The sequence below is a fragment of the Engystomops pustulosus genome, chromosome 3 (assembly GCF_040894005.1).
Source record: "Engystomops pustulosus chromosome 3, aEngPut4.maternal, whole genome shotgun sequence".
In the NCBI taxonomy this organism is placed as follows: Eukaryota; Metazoa; Chordata; class Amphibia; order Anura; family Leptodactylidae; genus Engystomops; species Engystomops pustulosus.
This window is the reverse complement of record NC_092413.1, coordinates 211,216,115-211,238,312: the sequence shown is the minus strand read 5'-3', so window position 1 is coordinate 211,238,312 and position 22,198 is coordinate 211,216,115. Positions and strand designations below refer to the sequence as shown.

Genomic DNA, 22,198 nt, shown 5'->3' with positions numbered 1-22,198 from the left:
GAATTGATGCAGAGAATATATTGGAAACTTGTAGAACTTTCAATGACACAAACAATATCAATTATGTGATGAAACTGGACGAACCTGTTTAGCTATTGTATAGTTACAATATGGTTCTCTTATCATAGTATCATAGTATATAAGGCTGGAAAAAGACGCAAGTGGAAATTATTGTAGTGGAAATGCTAGAAAACTGGAAAGCTAGAAAAATGACATCACAAAAAAATTACATTTAAGAAATCTGATATGTGCTGCCCTCTGGTGGTTATGCAAAATAACAATTTTTTGAACATTTTGCACTGTGGTATTAATAGAGGTGTGATGTTACTAAGTCATTAGGCAGCCGCCACCTCTATGGGGGGAAACAATTAGACGCTGATAATTTTAGGCTACAGATCTCTCTGGAAGACTTGCGGGGGTAGAACGAAACAGACGTGTAGGTTCTTTGTCCGTCTGTGTCGTACCTTGATATTGGCACATACAATGAATACCACCTGGCGGGGGGGGGGGGGGGGGGGGGGGGCTTATGATGAATAAGCTCATTCTCTCCCTCTCCCTGGCTACAGAATGTAAACCCAGGGCAAGAACAGGACTTGATCCGGAGCCAAACGACTGGGCCAAGAGGCTACATATGGAACCAGCAAATCACAGAGCCGTGAAGGATGTTAGTGATTTAAAGTTATGTATAGCAAAGTCCAAATGTTGAAAAGAATTCATAAATGGAAAGGTAAGTAACCGGGGGAGCAAAAAAATAGGAAAAAAAAGGGAATGACAGAGAAAAAGCTTCCCTCGTTTTTTTTTTTTTCCTCTCCCTTTCCCGAATTGCAGCGAGACCTGAGCCAAGATTCTGTCTCCTCGACTCCTGTGAGCACGACTCAGATCTCAGCGCAAAACCTTTCTACGTGAGAAAGAGAATTATTGTGTCAGCCTTACTTTTCCCTAATTTATTTCAAATCCATTTCTCTACAGGCTCTCATCCTCCAAAAAAAAAGAAAAAAAAAAGAAAGGGAGAAAAAAATTCTTTTCTAAAGTAAAAATAAACAACGTTTTAAATAGGAACATTCTATTTCAATTCTTTTTTCATTGTAAGGAGACTTTTTTAATGGCTTTTGGTTGCTGAAATCTGGTGAGTGATGTCCATATATTCATGAAATTAGGGCAAATAATAGTATTTAAAGAAATCTACCATCAAAATCAAAGTGACAGTGTAACAGCCTTCGAAGCTAAAGGACAGAGGGGCTTTGGTAACGCCCCTCAGGACCCTTCGGGTACAATAGAATAATTGTAAAAGTTGATTTTAGAAGGAAGGATGCCATAGATAACAACTATAAGAAGATACCACAGTCACGGTGTCTGGATCTATGAGTAATTTCCCTGGTTTATCAGGATGGATTTTGATGCTATATTTACTTTAAAGGAAATCTACCATTTGTTTTCATGCATTGCGAACCAAACATACCTTGAGAATGCTGTAGCTACACTGATGCAGAAACATATGTTGTTTAATCCCTGAGCTGAGTGGTTTTGCTCAAAAAACAATTATAAAATTCAGGACCTTGGGAAAGCTGGGTGGAGACTGCCTGCCGTACATGAACACATTACTCACAGGGCTTCCTGAACTGTCCAGACAGGACTAATCAACCTGAGTTGGATGACTCATACGCAGCAGCTGGGGGATGGTGCTGCGATTGATTACTTCTGTCTGTCAGGTACAAGACAGTGATGACGTATTCTCGGCTTATGCTGGGCAGGACAAGGCTGGAGCAGAGCCTCATTATCATAATTATTGTAATTGTTTTTTTTTAGCAAAACACTCGGTTCAGGGATTAAACAAGATATGTTGCTGCATTCTCAAGGTATGGTTTGTGTCATAATGCATAAAATCAATTGGTAGATTTCCATTAAAGTAAAGTTTCCTGTCCTAAGACTGGATATGCATTCATACATTTTCATCGTAAAAGACTACAAACAAATTCGGAAATTCTGGGGGACATTTATCATAATTATTTTGGGTCATTCTTGGCAGTCATTTTTTGGGCAATTTTGCAACTTTTTTAGGTGCACGCTAATCTACGGCACTTAGTAGTTTTGAGTCCCTGCGCCTTATCTGACGTAGTGAGTGGATGTGTTGCAGATGTGTGCGCGGCATCCATCACTATTTTACTCCTAGAAAGTCGCAAAAAAAAACCCCAAACTCACCTGCTCTGAGCAGCTGCACTTTAGAAAGAAAAAATCCCTGGATAAAAAGGTCTTCACTTCCCACGTAAAAAATTAACTGAATGTAACATGAAAAAATCCTTTAGCGCAGTTTTAAAATGTAAAATTTCTTAAGTAACGACTTCATCATTTTTTATAGGATGATATTTTCAAGTGGGATTATTGTCAATCTTATTGTACAGATGTGAGAATATTATCAGACTCCATTTCCTACACATTATAATTAAAAAGGCAAAAACTCATTTGAGCCTTTTAATTATTTTTTTTCCATATCTGTAACTATTAGTCCCTGCAGTTACATCACAATGTGGTCCGGAGCTTGTACAAGCTGAGACTTTATGTGCAGAGATGACGCCCTCTTCTCAGTCTCCTTTCATTATTGGTCACAAGTGAGATCTACTGTGTAGGGGAATTATTTGAGACAAATTAGGCGCAAAATTAGACGCAAAATTACATGACAAGAAAAGGAATGAACCAGGCGAATAAAAAAAGGCGAACCTGAGACACTGGGGCAGATTTACTTACCCCTCCCATCGCGATCCCCGAGGTGCGTTGTCCGACGAGGATTTGGATCTGCTGTGATTCACTTAGCTCGTGCGCCCGATTTCCTGCATCCGTCGCTTCCCCGCTGAGGTCCGCCGGAGTTCACCATCTTCTTCTCGGTGCATGTGAGTGCTTGTCATGCATCACAATTTGAATTTTAAATCTTGCGCTCAGTCCGAATCCATCAGGATGTCCGACGGCTACGCCCCAGATTTGCATCGTGCCAAAATCCGATCACGTGCACCAAAAACCCATGTTAAATGCGGCACAACACGGAAATTGTTGGGAAACCCGACGAAAATGCAGTCCGCAGACCCTTAGTAATTGAGCCCCACTGCGTGATTAATGTCCCCCTACGTGTCCCCAACTTCTTGCTTTCCTACAGAGAGTATGTTACTAACAAGTTAAGAAGAAATGAGATGGAAGGGATCTGTCTGATAACATGGGGCTTGTTTGAAGTCTATTACTCTAGAGCTTTACAGTAGATTTCCAAAAAAACGAGAGTAGATTTATTTTTATTTTTTTAAACTGGAGGTACAAAAAATAATTTTTTGGCCTTCCATTTAAAAGGAATGGCCACTTTACTTCATGTTTTTGTAATGTGAATATTAGGAAATTTACCGATATACATCTATTCATAGTTCTGCTCTGCTTTCTTGATATGTCTCATCAGACAGAGATTCCTGTCCATAAAATGGCCGCAGATGGAGGGTCATGTGATCTCTGACCATAAGCAACCGCCCTGCCAGGACCTAACATCAAGCTTCTGGCAGGGCGATTGTTCATGGACAGTTAGAGATCACATGACCCTCCATGAACAATCGCCCTGCCAGAAGCTTGATGTTAGGTCCTGGCAGGGCGGTTGCTCATGGTCAGAGATCACATGACCCTCCATCTGTGGCCATTTTATGATCAGGAATGTTTGGCTGATGAGGTAAAAGACAGGAAGACTTCACTGTACATATCAAGAAAGCGGAGCAGAACTAGTAATAGATGTGTATTGGTAAATTACCTAATATCCTGCCCCCACAACACTTACACACATATTGCAAATAATATAAGATAAAGTGGGCAACCCCTTTAATGCCTCAAGTGTAACAGACCTGACAGATTGTGCCCCTTTACTGCCCCCCTACATGCCTGGTAACCAATTGTAGCGAGTCCCCCGACTAAATTCTACCCCTGCCATGGATACAAAATAGAACAACAATCTTTGAAATAGAATTTATTAGTTGTACATCCTGCAATTTAACCAAGAAGGCGCAAACACTCTTTAATAAAAAAAAAAAAAGAAAGTGAATGCCTACAGATGGTTCTACAAGCCAGAAGGTCTCCATCTCCCGCAAGATCTTGAAGAAAATTGCAAAAAATAAGCAATAAAACAAGACACAGAGCACTCTGATGGATGGCAGAATCCTGGAGAAATAATCCTCTCGCCATAGATGTAAGAAGTAGCAATAAATCATATATATATATATATATATATATTATACAATTATCTATGATATAATACATTTTATAAATCACCTTTAAGGAGTGAGCTTACATTACAAAAATACTTCATATAGGATATTGCCTTCGGATCTCGGATGGAAATTATTGGCCGGTGGGCGTCGGAATCATTGTCTTTCATTTTAATATGATTGGAGAGAATAGCTTGAGGGTGGAGCTGCTTATCGGTGGGTATCTGGAAGCTCGGATCATGATGGCCAAACAGGAGGAGGTCCATCCTAAGGCTGCCAAGGGAGTAGTCTTTGTGTCAGAGAATACTATATGTGGTGGCGTGTCCTTAGTTGTTAGGATGTGGAGAGCCTCTTTGCTACGTCGGCGTAGGCCAGCTCTGTTTCTTTGTCCGCAGCGCATGTGTTGGTAAATTCGTCTCTGGCGTAGGCGTTCTTCAGGTATCGCCAAACTCCCGTCATCTCTGATGGGATTTCATACTTGCGGTACTTCTTGGCTACAATCTGAGAAGACAAGAGCATTATGGTATTACTTATTAATAGTAAAATATATATTTTAGCTCCTACTACAAATTTCCACAACTTCCTGTTTCCCACGGCTCCAGGTTCCTTCTGTACTGGTGTCCTGCTGCTGTCTATGCTAGTTGGGGGTGGGCATGCCACCTTCACCAGATTTCAAGGGCCAGTGCGCCTAAACAATGGGGGTAATTTACTAAGGGCCCGATTCACGTTTTCCCGACGTGTTACCCGAATATTTCCGATTTGTAACGATTTCCCCTGAATTGCCCCGGGATTTTGGCGCACACGATCAGATTGTGGCGCATCGGCGCTGGCATGCACGCGACAGAAATTGGGGGGCGTGGCCAAACGTAAACCCGACAGATTCGGAAAAGCCGCTGCATTTAAAAAAAAAAAAAAAGGGTCGCGGAGCTTGCACTTACCTTCACTCGGAATAGGCCGGTGAACTTGAGTGCGTTCCGATGCTCTTCAGCGCAGCAGCGCCACCTGGTGGACGTCGGAGGAACTGCCTTAGTGAATCCCGGGCCGGACCCGAATCCACCGCAGAGAACGCGCCACTGGATCGCGAATGGACCGGGTAAGTAAATCTGCCCCTATGTGTCCCCTGCAACCCGTGCCCGCTACTGGTGATGAAAGGCACCTCCCTATCTTCCAAAAGAAGATTACCAGTTCCCTAGTTTACCGCACAGGCTTGTCCTGCTGTCTGACCTCCACAATCCTGACCCCAGATTTTGGATGGTTCCATCACTGATCTTCATTCCTAATCTAGTAACTATTGTTGACTACCCAGCTTGACCTAACCTCAGCTTGTGCCTGACTATTCTCTGCCTGATCCCCTTGTACCCATGTAGGCCAGATGCCACCGACAGTAGGACAACTCCCAGATTCCTTATAAAAGGGTGTAAACCAACATTGTCATGCCCCATGCACACGCCGTATGGGGGCAGTGATACGGCCGAACAATTTCAGTTTTACAGCCTTGGAGGCCACAAGGTTCGGGCCTCACTTGGTAGTATCTGGAAGTCAACTTAGTTGGCAGAGTAGGGATACAGATGATTATTTATTGCCTTCCCTTTGACTTAGTACAAGCAAATTTAAGAGGACCTTGCTAGGAGCTCTAGGCCTTTGGTTTGGAAATCCCAACTGGATCCTCCATTACAGTCAAGTTGCACTATAAAATGAACAAGCTGGATCAGGTGAGAAGTCATTCCTGTTCTACTGACTACTGACTATTCCTGTTCTACTGACTAAAGGTGATGACCTGGATTGACCTGACCTTAAATCTATTCTGCCAACCTGTAGCTCGATTCCACCAGAACTTAGCCTGCCCTGACCTTGGCTTGTGTTTGACCATTCTCTGCCTGATCTCCTTCTACTTCCCCTTCTCTTGCTGCCACCTACAGCAGAACTATCCTCAGAGGTTGAGGCCTTGTGACCTGTCCCTGTACAGGGGCTATAGGGTGAAAACCAACTCTTGGATTGGCCGTAGCCAAAACACAATTCAGTAAGGTGCAAGAATGGATCCTCAACCGATTGCTTGTTACACTTCCTTCGTGCTGCAATTTCCTTTGACCAGAAGTCTCACTCCTAGTACAACCAGATTCGAAAGGAACCTGCCAGGAGCTTTGTGGCTGTAGCTTTTGTAGACACAGCATTGGCAAGCATGGTGGGAAGGAGACCATTACCTAATGGCTTCTTTTGATTTCAGATACATCGTTTCATTACTTGTCTGCTTGCACCACCATATCTCCCAAAATTTCTGCTAACACCCACTTTTTGCACATCTCAACTAACTTTGTGACAATCTTGTGCAAACTGGAGGCTTAGAAGTAACTCACCAGTAAGGAGAGTGCACTACATTATAGATTACATATATTAGCAAAGAGGGTTTAGAGCTCCACCTAGTGCTGGCTTCAGGAAATCAGAATTTGGAATTAGTTGCTTACTGGGAGGGCTGGGGATTGTGGGTGTATCAACAGTCTCTATTATCTTATGTTCCCAGGAGTAAAGTTAACTATACTACAAGTGCTAATTTCCCAGCAACACCAAGGCCTATTAAAAGCAGTGGTAATCCATTGACTTCTTCAGATACCGATGGTGGTCCGCAGCTTGGCCGTGCCAGACAACCCCTTTGATAAAGTTTCCCTTATTTTACTTGTACACTTGCTTTTTGCTATTTTTACACACATTGTGGAATACTCCCGAGATTTACATTTCCTAAATGTATCCAGGTCAACTGTATTTATAAAATAGTAGCAGTGCTGGGGGGGGGGGTGAACATAGGACTGGCCTGGGTGGTCTCAACCAGAATAAACACTTAAACATGTCACAAATCATATTTATTATTTGGCTAAGAAAATAGAAATGTTGGAAATAATGAAGTGTTTAATAATCTTCCCCGTCCCGCCGGTGAAAGCAAACATAGTTAACGCTTTAAGGTGAAGAGCCTGGAACCTGAGACTACTTTCTACTCTCATTAATTTGTCTTTTTTTAAATATTCCCTTAACCAGGGAGTGCAGTGTGACCTTCTCCATGACAACTTCAGCTCTGCTATGTCTGTACATACAATCATCCATGCAATGCTGACTCCCAATGACTCCTTTTAAAGGGAACCCATCACCAGATTTTACCCCTTTAAACTACTAGCCCACTTAGGTAGGGGGTGAAATGTCCTTTCTAGAATTCCCTCTTTTATGTGAAATCTCATTTGTTTCCCTTAAAAAAAAAATCTCTTCCAAAGTTGTGTGGAAATGAGAAGAGATGAGTCATATTTTGCTTGAGATGAGTCAAATTTAGTGGCTGCAGGGAGAGGGTTAGTTCAGAGATCCCTATCTTCAGTTCTATAGTTACTAGAAAAATTATACAGACGTTAAAGATAAGATAAGAATATCATCTTTTAGATTCAATCTGCTTCAATCTGCTTAACTCCTCCTGTTTCTGTGTTCTGTAATCTACAGAAACACTGGCAGTGAAGAAATATTGAGCTGCAGATAAATATCCAGTTCTCACTTTTATTCTAGGTGCTATAGAATCTAAGATTCTGAAATGACTCTCCCCCTGTAGCCTCCAAACTTGCCTCATCTCATACAAATGTGACTCTTTTTTGCTCACTGTCACTTGACTTTGGAGGAGATATTTTATAGGTAAATAGGTGAACCTTCACAAAATAGCGTCTCATATACAAATAACTTTGTGGTGACAAATCAATGATTTTATGGATATGCTTATCAGCCTGGAAGTGCACTAGGGGCGGGGCTGATTTGCAAGTTTTTCCGTCAGACAGGAAAGGCTGAAATGTGGATTAGAGCTAAAGGGAAGGGTGTTGGGTGGCAACTCTGTAGGAGACCAATTGTAGCTGTCTGTAAGTAAATATGGCAAATGAATCCCACCCCCAGTGCACTTGCAGACTCAATTGCAAGTCTATATGAAGATATGATGATATAGAAATCCATATGAAGATTATCCCTGCAGTGTCCCACCAGTATGTGGCAATCTCCATCATAATGAATGTGACTTTGGATGAACATATTGGGGGTTGTAGTCTTCTCTAGGTGTGTGTAACACTTATAATATGACTAGTTTCTAGCTTACATGAGACATATTTCGGCACAGTCATACCTTGACCACATGAAGCTTGGGTAGAAGATTGCAGTCGGCGAGGGTCAACTCATCTCCGTCCAGGAATTTCCTCCGAGACACTTTTTCTTCGTCTCGACTGTTCGCATCAATCTCCTCGGGGAGCGGGCTGTTCAGATAGTCATCCAGTTTCATCAGGGCTTTTGTCAACCCTTTCTCTAGAGCTGTAAGAAGACATACAAAGACCAACATGTCACTATAAGGTTCTGAAAATGCAAACTAACATTACAAGTAGAATGCTATAGAGCAGGAGGAGCCGTGGAGGCTGTACATAGTGTCCTATCTGCAGGCAGCATGTTATAGAGCAGGAGGAGCTGAGCAGATTGTACATAGTGTCCTATCTGCAGGCAGCATGTTATAGAGCAGGAGGAGCTGAGCACATTGTACATAGTGTCCTATCTGCAGGCAGATTGTTATAGAGCAGGAGGAGCTGAGCAGATTGTACATAGTGTCCTATCTGCAGGCAGCATGTTATAGAGCAGGAGGAGCTGAGCGGATTGTACATAGTGTCCTATCTGCAAGAAGCATGTTATAAAGCAGGAGGAGCCGTGCAGGTTGTACATAGTGTCCTATCTGCAGGCAGCATGTTATAGAGCAGGAGGAGATGAGCAGATTATACATAGTGTCCTATCTGCAGGCAGCATGTTATAGAGCAGGAGGAGCTGAGCAGATTGTACATAGTGACCTATCTGCAGGCAGCATGTTATAGAGCAGGAGGAGCTGAGCAGATTGTACATAGTGTCCTATCTGCAGGCAGCATGTTATAGAGCAGGAGGAGCTGAGCGGATTGTACATAGTGTCCTATCTGCAAGAAGCATGTTATAAAGCAGGAGGAGCCGTGCAGGTTGTACATAGTGTCCTATCTGCACGCAGCATGTTATAGAGCAGGAGGAGATGAGCAGATTATACATAGGGGGTAATTTACTTACCCGGTCCTGTCGCGATCCAGCGGCGCGTTCTCCGTCGAGGATTCGGGTCTTCCAGCGATTCACTAAGGTAGTGCGCCCGATGTCCACCAGGTGTCGCTACTGCGCCGAAGTCCGCCGAGGTTCGCCGGAGTTCACCAACCTATCCTGGGTGCATGTAAAGGGCGTGTCAAGCAACACATTTTTATTTTTTAAATACCACGGTTTTTCCAAATCTGTCAGGTTTTCTGATGGCCACGCCCCCCGATTTCCCTCGCATGCATGCCGGCGCCGATGCGCCACAATCCGATCGTGTGCACCAAAAATCCGGGGCAATTCGTTGCAAATCAGAAAAATTTGGGAAACCCGGCGGAAAAACGCGATTCGGACCCTTAGTAAATCTTCCCCATAATAGTGTCCTATCTGCAGGCAGCATGTTATAGAGAAGGAGGAGCTGAGCAGATTGTACATAGTGTCCTATCTGCAGGCAGCATGTTATAGAGCAGGAGGAGCTGAGAAGATTGTACATAGTGTCCTATCTGCAGGCAGCATGTTATAGAGCAGGAGGGGCTGAGCAGATTGTACATAGTGTCCTATCTGCAGGCAGCATGTTATATAGCAGGAGGAGCTGAGAAGATTGTTTATCGTGTCCTATCTGCAGGCAGCATGTTATAGAGCAGGAGGAGCTGAAAATATTGTACATAGTGTCCTATCTGCAGGCAGAATGCTGTAGAGCAGGATGAGATGAGCAGATTTTATACAGTGTTCTATCTGCAGGCAGCATGTTATAGAGCAGGAGGAGCTGAGCAGGTTGTACATAGTGTCCTGTCTGCAGGCAGCATGTTATAGAGCAGGAGGAGCTGAGCAGGTTGTACACAGTGTCCTATCTGCAGGCAGCTTGTTATAGAGCAGGAGGAGCTGAGGATAGTGTACGCAGTGTCCTTTCTGCATGCAGCATGTTATAGAGCAGGATGAGCTGAGCAGATTGCATATAGTGTCCTATCTGCATGCAGCATGTTATAGAGAAGGAGGAGCTGAGCAGATTGTACATAGTGTCCTATCTGCAGGCAGCATGTTATAGAGCAGGAGGAGCTGAGAAGATTGTACATAGTGTCCTATCTGTAGGCAGCATGTTATAGAGCAGGAGGGGCTGAGCAGATTGTACATAGTGTCCTATCTACAGGCAGCATGTTATATAGCAGGAGGAGCTGAGAAGATTGTTTATCGTGTCCTATCTGCAGGCAGCATGTTATAGAGCAGGAGGAGCTGAAAATATTGTACATAGTGTCCTATCTGCAGGCAGAATGCTATAGAGCAGGATGAGATGAGTAGATTTTATACAGTGTTCTATCTGCAGGCAGCATGTTAGAGAGCAGGAGGAGCTGAGCAGGTTGTACATAGTGTCCTATCTGCAGGCAGCATGTTATAGAGCAGGAGGAGCTGAGCAGGTTGTACACAGTGTCCTATCTGCAGGCAGCATGTTATAGAGCAGGAGGAGATGAGCAGATTGTACACAGTGTCCTATCTGCAGGCAGCATGTTATAGAGCAGGAGGAGCTGAGGAGATTGTACGCAGTGTCCTATCTGCATGCAGCATGTTATAGAGCAGGATTTGCTGAGCAGATTGTATATAGTGTCTTATCTGCAGACAAGATGTTATAAAGCAGGAGGAGCTGATTGCATATCTGCACCTCAGTTTTTAAAACTGCCCAGCTTCTGGTTTCAATCTTATGCCAGCTGGTCACCTACCGAGAATGGTTTTAAGTCTCTGGCATACAGAAGGTAGGTGACTGTGAGGTTCTCTATTATATACAATAGCCTGTGCTGACCACTGATAGTGGAAGCAACGGCCGCCAGCAGTCAGGACAAGCATTGCACCAGGCACAATACACTGACAGGTAATTACTAGAAAGGGGATGTGACTGCCAGGAATCTATGGGAGAGATCATGTAAGGAGACAATGCAGTGCGCGGGGATTGTGGGTGATACTGAATATTGTTTATCCACAGGATAATTATCCCCAGGAAGCTGAGGTTATGCCTAGAATTAAACAAATTTGCATACATTAAGCATTAAGTGTGGTCTGCATTCAGCAATATAAACGCCATCCCCGTACACTAACCAGATCTCCGACATTGTACAGGACCGGCCGCTACTCAGCACAATCATACACCGCATCACCGTTACACACCTACAGCTGTATACTGTTACTGAAGCAGAGAGACGCTGCAGCAGAGGTCTCCTACATAACATGTGTCTGATGGCTGTGCAACCCCTGTTCTTAGGGAAATAAATCACCAACATGCACCCTCAGCCAATCCAAATGTCTCTGTGTTCTGGGGACTCAAAGGAATAGCTGTTGGGGAAACAAACATTGTATCTATTGTAATTGTATTGTAACATTGTAATAATATATAGAAATAGATAGATAGATAGATAGATAGATAGATAGATAGATAGATAGATAGATAGATAGATAGATAGATAGATAGATAGATAGATAGATAGATAGATAGATAGATAGATAGGAGAAAGAGATAGATAGATAGATAGATAGATAGATAGATAGATAGATAGATAGGAGACTGGGAATGATGATCCCTGATCTCATCATCATCCTTTCTGTCTGGGATTGCACAGAGATAGAAGGATTGGAACAGTCTACATAGATATGAGATAGATAGATAGATAGATAGATAGATAGATAGATAGATATGAGATAGATAGATAGATAGATATATAGATAGATAGATAGGAGATAGATAGATATGAGGTAGATAGATAGATATGAGATATATAGATAGATAGATACTGGGAATTTTTCCCGTCCAAATCTCACTAGTGCTGAGATCTCTGCATTGGAGGAGCTGGCCCATGACGGCGACATTACCATCAAGCCCGCTGACAAAGGCGGTGCTGTCGTCGTCATGGATGCCAGCTCCTACCGGGCAGAGATCCACAGACAACTGTCGGATATTATGGTGTACCAAAAAATTTCCTCAGACCCTAAGTTTAATATAGCTAGAAAAATTAAGAACTTATTGGATACAGCAAGAATTGAGAACATCATTGATGAAGATATGTATAAATTCTTGGTCATCAAACACCCGACTACACCTGTGTTGTATACGTTACCGAAGATACACAAGAGCTTGGTCTCTCCTCCTGGGAGACCGATTGTCTCAGGGAGTGGATCAATCTTCTCTAACATCACCACTTTTTTAGATAAAGCATTACGACAATTTGCAGTATCAGGTCAATCTTATATACAGGACACAACAGAATTTATCAATAAATTGAAAGGGGCTGAGCCATATATTACACAGGACACCATTTTGGCGTCCTTCGACGTTGTATCGCTGTATACATCGATAGACCACCAACGTGGTATTAAAGCTATAGAACGGGTATTGGCTACAACAACATATGCACCCAGGACACAGAAATTTATTATAGATCTACTTGAACTTGTTCTTAGAAATAATTATTTTCTATTTGGAGATACTTTTTACTTACAATTAATGGGAGTGGCGATGGGTGCCAATATGGCACCCACGTATGCCAATATCGTCATGAGGGTGCTGGAGGAGGACGCCGTCTATGCCTCCACTCACTTCAGGCATTGCCTGCGGTGGTGGAGGTACATAGACGACGTCTTCCTCCTATGGACCGGTACTGAGCAGGAGCTTGCTGGATTTCATGCTTATCTTAACACAGTAGACGACTCAATAAAATTTACATTGGTGCATTCCAGGAAAGAGATCCAATTCCTGGATGTTCTTGTCACAATTGATGAGGGATCCTTGGAAACAAATCTCTATGTGAAACCAACAGATAGAAACACTCTGTTGAGGTATGAAAGCCATCATCCTCGGTCGATGGTATCTAAGTTGCCCTACAGCCAGCTGTTGAGGGTTAAACGTATTACGAGTGATCCCCAAAAGGTTGATACTAACCTACAAACTATGGCGGACAAGTTCTCCAAGCGAGGATATCCTCATAGGGTGATTAGGAATAACTTATTAAGAACACAACAGATAGATAGAGATGCACTTTTAACACCCACCAATAGGAGTCCTACACTAGATCGTATTCCCTTTGTATCGATATACAATGAACACAGTAACGCCATATCTAGCATTATCAGAAAACATTGGTCAAAGTTATCAGGCAGCCCGGTTCATGTTCCTGAATTCTGTAACCCACCTATTTTTTCTTACCGTAAATCACAAGCTATTAGGGACCGTATTGTTAAGTCGGATGTGGGCTCCATGCGGCCCAACAGACAAACTGGCATTTTTGGGCAGTTGAATAAGGGTTCATTCCCTTGTCGAAACTGTATTAATTGCAGACAAATGAACAAGGGTACATCCTTCATTCATAATGATATTGAATATAAATTGAAGCACTACTTGAACTGTGATAGTTGCTATGTTATTTACAAATTAAATTGCCCTTGTGGACTTTTATACATCGGGGAGACCACTCTTGAATTCAAAGTGAGATTTAATCAACACCGGTACACGATCCGTAGTGGTAGAAGAGACCTGCCTGTGTCCAAACACTTCTTACAAGCAGGACACACGGAAAGGGACCTTAAGTTCCAATTAATTGATCATGTCCCTCCCCTACGTAGGGGTGGTGACAGGGAACGGATTCTTAAAAGGTTGGAATTAAAGTGGATATATACCCTCGGGACACTCAAACCAAATGGCCTTAACGTTGATTTTAAACTGAGCAATCTCTGATGCATTGTGGTAATGTTGCCTTGATGTCCCCATTCTTGGGATCCCTCACGGGTCTATCTGTTGTATAGGCATGTAGTGATATTCCCCTATGAACATATTATAATTTTGTCTTTTTCTACTTTGTAGATCTCAAGATTACATTGAAGCCAGTCCGGGATGCCTCTCACCATCTCTACACCACCTGTGACATTGTTTCCATCCATGCGTACCACCACCAATTTTTTCCACAATGTTCTTGTCCTCTAGGTGATCACATCGCGAGTGTACTACCCTTTATTTCATTGGTGGCCATATTTTGTGCCAAGGGAGTGGCGACTTTATAGGTTCCGGTGGTTTCCACTAAGTGGTTGAACAGCACCAGCTTTAGAATCCCGTTGGGACCCAATGCGGTCATAGGGATATTAATGGTGCTATATGGGCTATACAGCCTTAATGATTCTGTTTATCTATTGTTCCACCCACACCTACATTATTGGAGAGCGTACTGCTACATGATACATTAAGCCCTCCTCTGTGCCATTGACCACCACCATTTTTACTATTTATGCTTGATCTAACCACTAAGATTCACCGCTATATAACGGCATACAGATACCCACAGCCGGTTAGGGAACGCTCTGGATGTCCGTGTTTTGTTTACACGTGACGTAGGCGATTCCCTTGACAACCGGACATGCGCATCGCTCTCTGGCCTGTTTGCGTTCCAGCTTTGCGGTTCATTGCAGCGGATGGTTGGCGCGCGCTCGGATGTGAGATCTCTGCCACAGGGACTCGTGTGATGGATGGTGAGACACCCGGTTCATTGTTTTAACTTGGTTTACAAAAAGCACAGTATGCACTTGTCACTTTATCCATATGCATTGCACTTGATGTTTAAGGATTAATAAAAAACAATGTTTTCTGCACTGGCACTTTATGATGATATGTCATATTTCTCCTGATTCTATGTATTTTGCACTTTTGTACAATGGAAATTGTTTTATATATATCATTACCATAACGGGATATGCTAATTAGGGGGTGGACACCACTTGGTCATGTGACTGTTTATCCATATGCATTGCACTTGATGTTTAAGAATTAATAAAAAACAATGTTTTCTGCACTGGCACTTTATGATGATATGTCATATTCCTCCTGATTCTATGTATTTTGCACTTTTGTACAATGGAAATTGTTTTATATATATCATTACCATGACGGGATATGCTAATTAGGGGGTGGACACCACTTGGTCATGTGACTGTTTGTATGAGTATATATATGTGTTGTTCACTGTTATCACTTGGCTTGAAAAAGGCTCCTTGGAGCCGAAACGTCGCTGTACTTCACTGTACTTTGAAGCATGGAATAAAAGAAACACTTTTTTCATCACTTAACCATTGCTGTTTTGGAGTGCTGCTTACTTTTCTGGAGTTTGCTATTGAAGGACCTGGGGCCTGGTCCCTGTGAGCGTGCACCCACTGCCCCTAGTGGACTTTACTTGAAGTGTGCTGTTTTTTGCATTTCCTGAAGTAGATAGATAGATAGATAGATAGACTTGGTCTCTGATCCCTGATCCCTGATCTCATCATCATCCTTTCTGTCTGGGATTGCACAGAGATAGAAGGATTGGAACAGTCTAACATCCACTGAAGATCTGTGCTTAGTCCTCCCAAATGTCTGGAACAACCTCCCTGCTGAGTTCCTCTGTGCAAAGGTTAAACTGAGGCTGTTTGAAGGCAAAAAATGAGGACACCAAATAATGATCCAAATTTAGATTTCTCATTTGTTCTTTGAGTTTCGTTCTTTGACTTTTACATTTCTTCCATACCTGCCTAAAACTTTTGCACGATTACCAAAGTCGATCAGATTACAAAGGCCATTAGGGAACATTACCAGACAGTCGTATTATGTTCTCAGCTCCATCTGAATGAACGTTTGTGTTGTGTCTATAGCTATAGTATTAGGCTCGTGCTGGTAGACTGGACCCCCACCCCCCATTATGTATTATCTGGAGACTGTCCGTTCCGAAATGTGCAAACATAACATGAAAACCCCATTTATCTTAACCTTATCCGTGACCCGTTCCAGATAGACCTGAGTTCTCTTGCCGCAGCAGACGTTTATCTAAGCGATATTAATACAAGAGCCGGGCTTGTACACAACTGGTTAATTTACAGCCCTCCGCTACATGTTGATTAAAGGGACGCGTAGCGATGCCAATAATTGCACGGCGCGAACAATGTCCGTACTGTGATTTCACACGTGCGCTCGCAGGGGTTACCTGTAATTACCCATAATTAGGTGTAGCAGAGAGGTTTTTTTTCGGTCTCTTGGCGCAGGCCGGCAATCATCTGTATACGAGTGGATGGATACACTCACCGATGAGAGCAGACAGGCCGTAAAGCAAACAACGCCGGGCGAGCCGCCTCCTGCGCGCACCACGCTAAAACAACACCGATTTCACGTCAGGAAGGGAAAACATTTCCTCCTCTTAAAGGGTTACAGGATCTCTGCTTATTTGTAAGAAAATACCGAGGAGGAGAACGAAAATATTAAAGGAACATTTCCAAAATATTTGTAGAAGGAGCTTTTTTTTTTTTTTTAATCATTATTTTTCATATTTTTTTTAGCATTTTTTAGCATGTTGATTTAAAAGAAAAAAATCTGAATCAAAGAAAGAAAATATTTGCCAAAAATTTTGACCTTTATTTTTTGAAAATATATTTCATTTATATATATATATATCTCATATTATTTTAGTCTTAGTAGCTGTGTAATATTTTGCAGGATTTTTTGACCTTTTTATGTATTTTATGAAAATTTGCGGGTTTTTGGGTGGAATATAAAGTGACTTCATAGACAATAAGGTAATTGTCCATTAGACAGTAACAATCTATATAATCAACCACTGATACCTGAAATATCAAATGTAACCCTTAACCAGAGCTGTAGTGTGTGTATTACTACCTGACATAAGCCACTTGACACCAGGGATATAACACACCTGAAATCTATGTAGACACCTTTAAAAAATCAACTCAGCTATATCTTATATCATCAGCAGTACAGAATACAACCTACACCACCAGGGCCTATACATATGTATATACTCAGATAAGATACAAGTCATACAAGTAAGTAGTAGTAATATCTGACATCATTAATCTTTACTCACAATCTACTACACATATCTCTTAAACCACTAGGAACCACAGATACACAGTATGTACTGAATCACTAGACACCAGGGTTATTGGTACTAAATTACTAGACCCTAGGGCTACATGTTCTGGATCACTGGATACCAGGGCTATCTGTAATGAATCACTAGATACCAGGGATATTTGTACTGAATCATTGGACCCTAGGGCTACATGTTCTGCATCACACCAGGGATATCTGTACTGAATTACTAGACACCAGGGCTAAATTTACTGAATCACTAGACACCAGGGATATCTGTACTGAAACATTAGACACCAGGGTTATCTGTACTAAATCACTAGACAGCACGGTTATCTGTAGTGAATTAGTAGACACCAGGGCTTAATGTACTGAATCACTAGACACCAGGGCTATCTGTACTGAATCACTACATACTAGGGTTATCTGTGCTGAATCAGTAGACACCAGGGCTAAATGTACAGAATCATTAAACCCTAGGGATACATGTTCTGCACCAGGCCTCCCTGTAAGGAATCACTAAACACCAAAGCTAGACACCAGGGATACTGAATCACTAGACACCAGGACTAAATGTATTAAATCACTAGGCACCAGGGATATCTGTACTGAATCACTAGACACCAGGGATATCTTTACTGACTCACTAGACACCAGGGCTATCAGTACTGAATCACTAGATACCAGGGATATTTCTACTGTATCACTGGACACCAGGTCTAAATGTAGTGAATCATTAGACCCTAGGGATACATGTTGTGCATCACTGGACATCGGCGATAAATGTACTGAATTACTAGACACCAGGGCTAAATGTACTGAATCACTAGACACCAGGGATATCTCTACTGAATCACTAGACACCAGGGATATCTCTACTGAATCACTAGACACCAGGGGTATCTGTACTAAATTACTAGACAGCATGGTTATCTGTATCAGTAGACACCAGGGCTAAATGTACTGAATCACTAGACACCAGGGTATCTGTACTTAATCACTAGACACCAGGGCTAAATGTACTGAATCATTAGACACTAGGGCAACATGTTCTGAATCACTAGACCCCAGGACTACCTGTTCTGAATCACTAGACACCAGGGCTATATGTATTGAATCACTAGACAACAGGGCTAAATGTACTGAATCACTAGACACCAGGGCTACATGTACTGAAACATTAGATGCCCTGGTGATGTGTACTGAATCACTAGACACCAGGGCTACATGTACTGAATCACTAATCACCAGGGCTACATGTACTGAAACACTAGATGCCCTGGTGATGTGTACTGAATCACTAGACACCAGGGCTACATGTACTGAAACACTAGATGCCCTGGTGATGTGTACTGAATCACTAGACACGAGGGCTACATGTACTGATTCACTAGATGCCCTGGTGATGTGTACTGAATCACTAGACACGAGGGCTACATGTACTGATTCACTAGATGCCCTGGTGATGTGCACTGAATCACTAGACACCAGGGCTACATGTACTGAATCACTAATCACCAGGGCTACATGTACTGAAACACTAGTTGCCCTGGTGATGTGTACTGAATCACTAGACACCAGGGCTACATGTACTGAAACACTAGATGCCCTGGTGATGTGTACTGAATCACTAGACACGAGGGCTACATGTACTGATTCACTAGATGCCCTGGTGATGTGTACTGAATCACTAGACACCAGGACTACATGTACTGAATCACTAGACACCAGGGCTACATGTACTGAAACACTAGATGCCCTGGTGATGTGTACTGAATCCCTAGACACCAGGGCTAAATGTACTGAAACACTAGATGCCCGGGTGATGTGTACTGAATCACTAGACACCAGGGCTAAATGTACTGAATCACTAGACACCAGGGATATCGCTACTGAATCACTAGACACCAGGGCTATCTGTACTGAATCACTAGATGCCCAGGTGATGTGTACTGAGTCACTAGACACCAGGGATATCGCTACTGAATCACTAGACACCAGGGCTATCTGTACTGAATCACTAGATGCCCAGGTGATGTGTACTGAGTCACTAGACACCAGGGCAGGACACATATCCCCAGCCCCATGCCCTGGATGAACCTGATGAATATGTAGCATGTATGTTATATTTTAGGACAAGTCCTCACATTTGCTATTAATTTTTTGTTACATTTTCCAAAAAGAAAAAAAAAACCCACCCTGACATCTCCCGACCGAGAGAAAGAGAACAGAAACTCCATTTGTATAAAAACTTGTGCAAGTAATTATATTCCTATTGATATATGTATATACAGGGAATTATAGGTGGCATGTACAATAAATCTGCGGAGCATGGCAGGGCTGATTAATCCCATATGTCCGCTCTTCCCAGGTTATGGGATTGACGAGATGCAGGGTTTAGGTTGCAGCTTACACGGGATTGTGTCTGTTCACACCGTTCCGTCTCTCTCCGTGCAGGTGTCACACACGGTAATGTTACGGGTTCACATCTGGGCAGCAGACGGGATTCTGAGAAAGGGCGAGGAGTGTATCTATATATTTACAGGACGGGGCGGGGGGCCCGGGGGTCTTTGGCTGCGGCTCAGAAGCCTGTGGCTATTTTGCACCATGGTGCTGCGTTGCTGACATGATTCTGAGAATTTCGCAGGATTCCACAGGTTTGATGAGTCTACAGTCTGAGCACAGTGCAGCCTTATAGATGCTATCCAAGGTTACAAGAGTGAATATACTGGAAAATGCTCTGTGAGCTAAACAGCCTGGACTGATACATTGTAGCATTGCATCACTAGACACCAGGGCTATCTGTATGAAATCACTTAACACAAGGGTTATCTGTATTGAGTCACTGTAGACCAAGAAATTTGACCGCACAATTATGAGAGTTGTAGTTACAGTGATGTAGTCAGAAGGGAGGGGGGATGGGGGAGCTGTGAGACTTGCAGCATACATTGTAGCCTTGAATCACTAGACACCAGGGCTATCAATACTGAATCACTAAAAACCAGGGCGATCTTTACTGAATCACTATAGAAAAAGGAATTGCTTCAACAGTTACAGTGACGTAGTCAGAAGGGAGGGGGCGATAGGGGAGCTGTGAGAGCCATTGCTGCATGATGTGCGGCATACATTGTAGCCTTAAATTACTACCATAGCTATCGGTACTGAATAACTAAACACCAGGGATACTTGTACTTACTCACTTAACACCAGGGTTATCTTTACTGAATCACTGTAAAAAAAGGAGTTGCTTAAACAGTTACAGTGTCGTAGTCAGAAGGGAGGGGGCGATAGGGGAGCTGTGAGAGCAGTTGCTGCATGACTTGCAGCATACATTGTAGCCTTGAATCACTAGACACCATGGTTATCGGTACTGAATTACTAAAACACCAGGATTATCTTTACTGAATAACTAGAGAAAAAAGGAGTTGCTTGAATAGTTACAGTGACGTAGTCAGAAGGGAGGGGGCGATAATGGAGCCTGATTGTTGCATGATACCTTGACTCACAGGATGGAAGGAAAGAACCACATGACTCAGGTTTTTGCTGGCAAGGATTGAGGCACTTTTTAAAATTTTTAACTTTTATGTGACAGTCACAATTGATTATTATTAGAACAGTGTCTTGGGGATTATTTGGAAAATTTCTGCAGGAACCTGTCATTAGGTTTCAAAGTGAAATCCTGACGACAAGTTTCCTTTAATGGAATATGACCATAGTTAAAAAAAATTTTACAATCCACTGAAATTCCTGGATTAATGGGGTTATGATGTCTAGTACCTACTACTGATGATGAGAATCGAGGTCTCATGTATATACAGTTCCGTAGTACTTTGGGGGCGTGTCCTCACACTGTTGTACTCTGTTCATTGTGCGGCTCTCCATAGCCCCTCCCCTCTGATTCTGATTAATTGCTGTAGTATTCAACCAGAAGCTTAAAAGATTTAAAAGAGCTTTGGAACAATTAAATGCAGAGAGCTAAGAGCAAAGCAGTGTGAGGGGCAGTAAAGGGGTTATCTTCTATGGATATTCCTTCCTTGCTAGAATGGGCTATTCAGAATAATTAGAATAAACTGATACTTTTTACTGCATAGAACCAACTTGGTTTCTACTCCTGCAGTTATTAGATCCTTTTTTGTGCATTTTTTCACTTCAGCGAGAAGAGAGAAGCCAGTATCACTCTATGAGGATATTAGGTATTCATTTTCCCTGCAGCGCCCCCCACTGGGGAAACTAAAGTATTACATCATGTCCATCCAAATCTGTTAAATCAGGTCTGACGGGTCTTCAAAACATGAGGCTCTGGTACAAGATTTCGGGATGGGAACTGGTTGATAAGTTGGATTTAAATAAAACTAAACTTTTCCCCAAAAATAATAAAAAAGAGTTATGTCCCGCAGATGAGATGTCTGTATATTGCGGTGCACAGAGAGGGTCCAGGTAGAGCTGTGCCTCTGGCTGCTCGCCGGGGTCCCCTGAGGTCAGGGGTATTTCTATGTACTATTTTCCACATGTTCTTCTGGGTAGATTAGGGTACCAGGCCCAGCGTCAGGAACGTGAACTTCTTGCTGGGGAATAGGATTAACTCTCTGAGCTATATAAACATTGACAAAACGCCTATCAGAAGGGAGCGCCGCAGCCAAAAAATCTCAGCCTGCACGATGCTTTATTACCAGAGCCAGAACAGACACATGCAGTCCAAGGCAGAAATCAAGTCCGCGCCATTGACCCGACGCCAAACGCGTGCCAGTCTTCATCCATTCACATCTGGGGCAATAACATGTGACAGCTGCCCGATTATAACAAAGCCTGCAGAGGGGGACGAGCAAACCCTCCCCGGGAGGGACAGATTCATAGAGAGACGTAACCCTGTATGTCCTGGCTGTGGCCACTAAACATAAAGTTACATGTAGTATACAATGTACATACAGACTGATGGTCTATATAGAGGTCATTGTACAGGGAGGGGGAGGAGATAAGCTGTGACATCATCTATTGTCAGTAG

The 22,198-nt window shown here is 42.7% G+C and overlaps 1 protein-coding gene across 2 annotated transcripts in view; it reads right to left on the bottom strand.

Annotated features, from left to right (window-relative positions):
• Window positions 1–3,972: 3,972 nt before the first annotated feature.
• CLIC5 (chloride intracellular channel 5) overlaps window positions 3,973–22,198 on the bottom strand; it is a 79,197-nt gene continuing 60,971 nt past the window's right edge. For both annotated transcript variants that reach the window (XM_072143726.1, XM_072143727.1), the window contains exons 5-6: window positions 8,359–8,540; window positions 3,973–4,724 (exon numbers count right to left, since the gene is read on the bottom strand). In XM_072143726.1, the coding sequence (XP_071999827.1) occupies window positions 4,557–4,724; window positions 8,359–8,540 (350 nt within the window). In that variant the 3' untranslated portion in view covers window positions 3,973–4,556. The remainder of the gene's footprint in view (window positions 4,725–8,358; window positions 8,541–22,198) is intronic.